The sequence below is a fragment of the Arachis hypogaea genome, chromosome 15 (genome assembly GCF_003086295.3).
Source record: "Arachis hypogaea cultivar Tifrunner chromosome 15, arahy.Tifrunner.gnm2.J5K5, whole genome shotgun sequence".
Classification (NCBI taxonomy): domain Eukaryota; kingdom Viridiplantae; phylum Streptophyta; class Magnoliopsida; order Fabales; family Fabaceae; genus Arachis; species Arachis hypogaea.
In genome coordinates, this window is record NC_092050.1 from 10,472,140 (window position 1) to 10,479,885 (window position 7,746).

The 7,746-nt window shown below is 38.8% G+C and overlaps 1 protein-coding gene across 1 annotated transcript; it reads right to left on the reverse strand.

Moving 5' to 3' along the window:
- Positions 1-3,101: 3,101 nt before the first annotated feature.
- Positions 3,102-7,263, reverse strand: LOC140179100 (uncharacterized). The gene is made up of 5 exons (XM_072217716.1): positions 7,256-7,263; positions 6,136-7,098; positions 4,820-5,785; positions 3,820-4,304; positions 3,102-3,409 (listed from the first exon to the last, which is right to left on the reverse strand). The coding sequence occupies exons 1-5, from the start codon at positions 7,261-7,263 to the stop codon at positions 3,102-3,104; spliced, it is 2,730 nt and encodes a 909-aa protein (XP_072073817.1).
- Positions 7,264-7,746: the final 483 nt, after the last annotated feature.

Consider the following 7,746-nt stretch of genomic DNA (forward strand, 5'->3'; position numbering starts at 1 on the left):
TCAAAATCATGTTTCAAATCACAAAACTCAAGTTGCTGAAAAACAGGGTCCGCATATGCATGCATGGTCTTGCGTACCCGGGGGGTACAGTTTTCCTTACTCGCGTACGCGACCCCTGCTCGCGTATGCGAGCCCCCTGACCCGAATTGATTGCTCGCGTCACATGCGAGTGTCTGCATACGCGACCCCTTAAATTCACATCCTTGCGTACGCATGCACCCTCTCGCATACGCAGGACATCAAACCTGAATGGAATGTCCGCTTGCGTGTGTGCTCGCGTACGCGAGTTCTGCAGAATGGCTAGAAATTTGTTAAGTGCTGCAGAATCCACCTTTACACACCAAACTTTTGACGCGCATAACTTGTTTGTTAGTAATTATTTTTAGTCCGTTCTTTGAATGACGTAAACTTCACAAACCCAGTTTTCATTTAAGACAAGTTTGGAAAAGTTTTGGAGTCTGAAAGCCAAGTTATGACCCATCAGTTTGGTCAAAAATCAAGTTTTTCTCAAAAAACCACAAACCTCTATTTTTACCAAATTTTCTAACTCCAAACTAATATTCCAAGTTTATAAACAACACTAATACAAGCTAAACTCTATCTCAACCCTTCTCATTTATTCTATCATCCAACAATACACAAATTCATCAATTTCAACCCCAGAAATTCATAATCAACAAAATCTCATACTCAATCATCAAGTAGCATCATTATTCATTCAAATAATCATTTCATCAATCATATACCACAAGAATCAACCATCAATCCATTTTCAACCCATTTCAATATTTTTCATCAATTCTACTAAACATTTAACATAATCATACATTCCAACCTATCCTATGGTCATCTAGCCTAAGTTTTCACAAAATATTATATATTACATATGAGAAACCAAAACTATACATTGGCCGATTTCTCTTAAAATCCAAAGACACCTCAAGGTCACCGTTCCTCAATATCCATACTTAATTCTTGAAAATTAGGGAGAAGAGAGGTTGAGATAAAAAAAAAAATGAGATTTTCTTACCAAATTAATTACTGTACTTTGTATAGTTTGACGCAATAGACGTGTGGCTGCAAACGGTGCGGCGATCGGAGCTCGGAATTGAAAGTTATATGAGATTTGGTGGAGGGCTAGGGTTGGTTCTCAAGTTCTTCTCCCTCTCAAAGTTTCCAACGTGTATTGTTGTGATGAGGGAAGAAGATGAGCTGATGCTCATATGGGTTAGTGAATTGGTTGGGCTTTGGATCCGGTTTGAATTCGGTTCGACCGGTCCGGTCTAATTTTGGGCCAAAATTTTTAAAATTAATGTCAAAATTTATGTTTTAATTTATTCAACCTCATTAAACTATAAAATTCTATTTTTTAATTTCTTTGATTAATAATTAACTTATTGACTAATTATTCGTTAATTACGCGGGGCTTACAGTAAGATTGAATTTTAAGAAAGTTTTTAACCCTCGGATAAGGGTAGAGTCTAAACCTTACCTGCCCATTGCCAGTCCTAGCAGCAACCTATTGGGCAGAAGTAAAACCTTAAATGGAACTCAGATCCACAACAGATTAGTTTTTAACCTATCGAGATGAGAAATACTATGGAAAACAAAAAAAATTATGTTATTTTGATTTTTGAATTTTAACGTTACCACTTAAATATTTTGAACTTGAGCTAAGCAAAAATTCAAACAAAAATAGGAGGATAGTCCCCAATTTTTCTTTCAAAACTAAAAACAAATTGATTTCATATTTTCGTATATATATATATATATATATTAAATTATCATTTCTACCTATAAAAATTCAAAACGCTGAAAAATTTACCCATAAAAAAATAAAATTGACTTTATACTCAAGAAAGATGGGCTTTTACAAACAAAATTATCCGAACCCTAAAAAATTAAATAGAATTCTCAAATTACCCTTTAATATAACCTAAGTTTAACTTCTAGTTTCATTCTACAATACCACTCTCCCAATCTCAAATCTTACCACTACTCTCATCCTTAACTACCACCATCACCATCACCACCACCACCGTCTCTACTGCTCTCAAACCGGCCCCAAAGCACTAATTTCTTCCTAATCCACTTCACCGAGAAGCATTATTGGAACATCTCCGACTGCATCCTCCCTACCTCCTCTCACTCCATAGTCGTCAAATCAAGCAGCATAATCAAGATCGTCGAGCATAGCACGTTCAGCGAGAACAACGACTTTAGTCCACCAACCATCGGCACCATCGCGTGACCTCCATCAGCCATGACGAGCCAACATTGCAAAGCGCGAGGACGCAGTATCTGACAAGGATCGGATTTTGTGGCTTTGCAGGAAGATTGGAGGAGAATTTCATCCATTGGTGGTTGTTGTCGCCAGAGAAATAGAGGGTGGCGACTTTGGTCATAACCATCATCGATGGTTTCAACGTTTGGTTCTATGATTGTACCCTTCAAATTCTTTATTTCTTCTCTCGTTTTCTTTTACCCATTTCCAATTTAACGCCAAAACCATAATCAAGCTCTGATCTTTTGAAGCTTTGGAGGAGAAGAAAAACTGTAGTGTGTTTTAGGTTAATAGTTCACTTTGCCATTTGAAATTTATGGAATGGATATTTGTGCTGAATTTGAAGGATGAAATAGAAGGGGAGGAGGTGATGGAATTGGAGTTTCGGAAGGGGAGGAAGGTGAGGGGAAAGGGGAGCATGCGGTTAAGGTCAGGATCGAAGAGGTAGAGGGAGAAGGAAGGGTGGTGATGGTGATGGTGATGGCGACAGTGATGGTGGTAGTTGAGAAGGAAAATGATGGTAGAGTTTGGAATTAGAGTAGGGGCGTAAAGTAAAATTAAAAGTTATAGTTAAGTTATATTAAAGGGTAATTTAAAAATTTTATTTAATTTTTTAAGGTTCGTATAATTTTGTTTGCAAAAACTCATCTTTCATTTTTTAATAGGTATAAAGTTAATTTTATTTTTTTAATAAATTTATCAACATTTTAATTTTTTATGAATAAAAATAATAGTTTACTCTATCTCTCTCTTTTTTTTTACGAGGATGGGGGGTCAAAGACCCCAAACAAGAAGAAGCAAAAACAGCAAAACAAAACTAGGAGCCCCTAGGACGCATACAGCCAAAGCAATCTAAATCTAAGGCCAAAGTTATATCAGGAGGGGGCACATCATAAACATGGAGGCCAAGGGGAAGAGTCTGTCCTTTTTTTGCAAGGATGTCTGTGACATAATTCGCTTCTCGCATAATGTGGGTCCATTCAGAGATAGTCAGACGTTGAGCTTGAGTGTTAATATCTGCGAGGAGTGATGCACATGGGTGTCTTATAGCGCAACCACTCTTCACGAGTTCCAAAACTGATGTAGAATTCGTTTCAACAATGATTTGGTGGAAGTTCTTTGCCACTACAATTTGAAGGCCACGCACAACCCCCAAATTTCAGCTTGCATTATGGAGCAACTACCCAAATTGTAAGAGAAACCAGCAATATATCTCCCCAAGTGATCTCTAGAAACTCCCCCACATGCTGCATTATTCTGATTTTCATAAAAAGAGCCATCAACATTGAGTTTAATAACATCTTCTGTAGAAGAAAACCAGCGGATGAGGTTGTTGTGGGCTGGATTGGTGTGCTTCGTTTTCCACTGGTTCTCTATAACTCTAAGGTATTTCTCATGTCTCGCTTTAATATTGATTAAAGCCAAGGTAGAAGGAATCAACTTATTCTCAAACACCTAACTGTTTCGGCAGAACCACAGGTGGGAAGTCGCGTAACCAAACATATTTGACCAGTTTGTTTCTTTTGATATATTACTTAAAAGCCAGTTCGAAAGATCAGAGCCGAAGAATGAAGGCAGTTGACCTGAAGGAAGGAGATTGCACCAGATGCTCTTGGCGAAGAAGCAGTCACGAAGGACATGTAAAGTGGATTCTTCATTGCTGCTACACCTGGGGCAGCGATCATCACTTGTCATGTGTCGTCTCTTCCTTGCTGCATTAGTAAGGATTGCGTCATGGGCCACTAACCATAGGAACATGCGGATGCGTTCTGGGCCTTTCCACTTCCAACCATGGCTGAAGATGTTGTTGGGTTGACCGGTGGTGTTTTGAATATCTTGATAAGCCGATTTAGGTTTGAAAGACCCATTTGAGGTGAGCGCCCAAGCGATTTGATCTTTCTCCTTCCAAGGGGATGGTGGGGCCAATGCATTGATCTTTTTGACAATATCGTCTGGGAGCCATTCCTTAATCCTCTCGATGTCCCAATCCCCTGAAATAGACAGAAAATCCGTGAGGGAGCTATTATAATTAATAGTATCAATACTTACCTGATGAACATGCTTATCCAGGCTCCCTAAATTAGGCACCCAATTATGTTTCTAGAAATTGATTTTCGAGCCATCCCCAATCTGCCAAATGGTGTTTTTTTTTTTTAAATTTTCCCAGTTTTCGTAAACTCCTTTCCACAGATTTGAGTTACTCCATTTTCGCTCTACTCTCGGGATAATGTCTTCACCTCCTCCATATTTGGATCGTAGAACTCTAGCCCAAAGAGCATCTTTCTTCTCAATGAGGCCCCAACCCACTTTCATAATGAAGGCTCGATTTAGAGTACGAGCATGACGAATGCCCAATCCACCATTATTTTTATGCTCGCCAACTTTTCTCCAACTCAAGCGATGAATCTTTTTTTATTGAGCGATTTCTCCCCATAGAAAATTTCTGCATTTACGGTCAATAGCATTACAAGTAGTAGAGGGAAGTAAGGCAGTTTGCATAGTGTATGATGGAATAGAAGAAATGATAGATTTCACCAGGGTGTTTCTTCCTGCCAAGGAGAGGGATGAAGCCTTCCAAGAGTTGAGTCTCGTGTTGAGTTTGCTAATGATATCATCAAAAGTACTACCAGACACCTTATTGTGATGGAGAGGAACTCCAAGATATTTTCCCAAGTTGTCCGTTCTGGCGAAGCCAAAGGCATCACTGATCTCTTCTCTGATGGGCCCCCAACATTGCTAGAAAAGAAGATACGAGTTTTTTCCTGGCTAATTGTTTGCCCAGAGCTCTCACAGAAGGCATTAAGACATCTATTTATAACACTAGCCTGGTCCATATTAGCCTCAGCAAAAATAATCAAGTCGTCTACAAAGCATATGTGAGATAGTGCCGGACCCCGTCTCTTGATGTGAATCGGCTTCCAAAAACCGTGATTGACCGCACAGTTAATAAGCTGAGATAGGCGTTCAATGCAAAAGATAAAAATATAAGGAGATATTAGGTCCCCTTGTCGAATACCCCTTGTTGGTTTAAACTCCTCCAATTCTTCACCATTCCAAAGAACTCGCATTCTTGCGGAGGAGATATAGGAGATAATAAGTTCAATAGTATTGGAAGGAAGCCCAATGTCCTTTAAAGTATCCTCCACAAAATACCATTTGAGCTTATCATACGCCTTTTCGAGGTCAATCTTGATCGACATCCATCCCTGCCTCCCTTTTTTATTTCTCATGGAGTGGATTACTTCCTGTGTAATGATAATGTTATCTAAACTTTGTCTTCCTGGCACAAAGCTGTATTGGGTGGGACTAACCAGCTTCTCCATGATTCTTCTCATACGACTAGCCAGAATTTTAGTAAAAATCTTGTACGAAACATTACATAGGCTTATGGGCCTCATTTGTTTGAGGTTAGACACAAAATCTACCTTTGGTATAAGAGTGATGAGGGTTTCATTCAGCTCACTGATGTGCTTGGGATTGTGGAAGACAGTTTGGATCAACCTACAGAGGTCAGGTCTGACTTTATCCCAATACTATTGGTAAAAAACAGCTTGTATGCCATCTCTACCCGGCGCTTTTAGGCTCCCAATGCCAAATAAAGTATCCTTAATCTCCTGGTGCATCACTTCACCACCCAAGATATTAAGCTCAGTAATGTTAAGAGTCGGAAATTCATTTTGAAGCACATAAGCTCCTTAATCTCCAAATCGTTTTTCTTAGTAACCCAAGTACCATCATCATTTTGTAAGGCAAGAACTCTGTTTCTTCTTCTTCGAATCATCGTACACCCATGGAAGAACTTGGTATTATGATCGCCAAATTCGATCTAATTACTCCGAGATTTTTGGAACCACAACAATTCCTCCTGGGCAAGCACTTCTTCATATTCTTTGCATAGCCAAAATTGCAGATCCTTTAGGTAGTGGTTGACTCCATTAGAAAGGAAATTTGCAATGCCTTGAAGTCGAAAGAGAATTCTTTTTTTTCTTTTGAAAATATTTCCCAAAACTGAATTGTTCCAATCCTTGAGAGCTCTCTGAAAATTGTGAACACTGTTTGACCAAGAACTTTCAAACTTCCAACAGTTTTTAACCATGCCATCAAATTCTGGGTGGTGCAGCCAAGCTGCAAGGAAGCAAAATGATCTTTTCCTTCCATTACCCATACTGTTTTGAGATAATTGAAGGCAGAGGGGGGGGGCATGATCCGATTTGATCATAGGCAAATGTTTAATGTAGGCCTCAGGGAATTGGATTTGCCAATCTAAATTCTCCAAAGCACGGTCCAGCCTGATCACTAAGTTATCCCTTTTCCAGGTAAAAGGCCAGCCCACAAACCCCAAATCAATCAACCCACAATCAGAAACAAAATTCTGAAAGTCAGAGCAAGCGCCAGAGTCATTCCTAACAGCACCTCCGCGTCTTTCATGGTCATGTAAAGTAGCATTAAAATCACCAATTAAGCACCAGAGAGCATGATTGTTCCACAAAAGCTTTCTGTTTACTTCTTGGGGACTACCATAAATTGCTGTGAGTAACCAAGTGGTAGAATTATTACAAGAGACCAAAAGATGAATGAATTGTCTATTATGGCTAAGGATGTCAACCTTCCAAATACTTGAATCCCAAAGAGCCCATATACCGCCGGAGTGGCCACTTGCTTCCTCCACAAAGCAACCATCAAATCCTAATTTATTTCTAACATCTTTCCCCCGATCCCCACTTAAATGAGTTTCAAATAAGAGAAGAAAATTAGCATCAAATTCACGCCTTAAATCTCTAATAAGATAAGAAAAGGATTTAGCACCAGCACCTCTACAATTCCAGTTAATAATATTCATAAGGAAGACATAACAAAAGTAGGTTATGAAAAACCTGGAAATCATCTTTGGGAATTCGCCTTTTGCTTCAAGCCAATCCGATCCCGGGATAAGCTCCCCTCTTTATGTTTGACTGTTGGTAAAATAATCACCTGCCCATCAGCTGGTTTGCTCGGCTAGCTAATCGTTAGGGGTGTTTGCGGTGTGGTTTGGTTCGGTTTTTTAGAGAAAAGTCATCCGATCCAATCGTTTAATTAAACTGTGGTTTGGTTTGGTTCAGTTTTTTTATCGAGACCATCCGAACCAAACCAAACCATTAAAATCGGTTTGGTTTGGTTCGATTTTTTTGGGTTTTTTGAATCAATTAAAAAAAAATACTACCATACTATTTCACAAAGTCACAACATTGAAATCCACAAATCCAAATACACAATAGCTAACAAAGTCTTGATCTAATAAAATTTAACGACAAAAGGAATTCAAATAATCAATTATTGAGTCAGAAAGAAAATAAGTATAAGATGAACTGGTGTGGTACCTAATTTTTGGAGGTTTAGAGTCATATATACACAATATATAATTCGTGTTAGGAAATATTATATAAGCCCCACCCCTCTCCCTTTGAAAGTTAACGATATACACT

Coding starts and splice junctions, on each gene's coding strand:
- LOC140179100 (XM_072217716.1), bottom strand. Junction 4,305..4,819: donor TGGCAGGAAGAAACACCCTG/GTGAAATCTATC, acceptor TAATTATAATAG/CTCCCTCACGGATTTTCTGT. Junction 3,410..3,819: donor TCTTTCGAACTGGCTTTTAA/GTAATATATCAA, acceptor TTCAAATTGTAG/TGGCAAAGAACTTCCACCAA.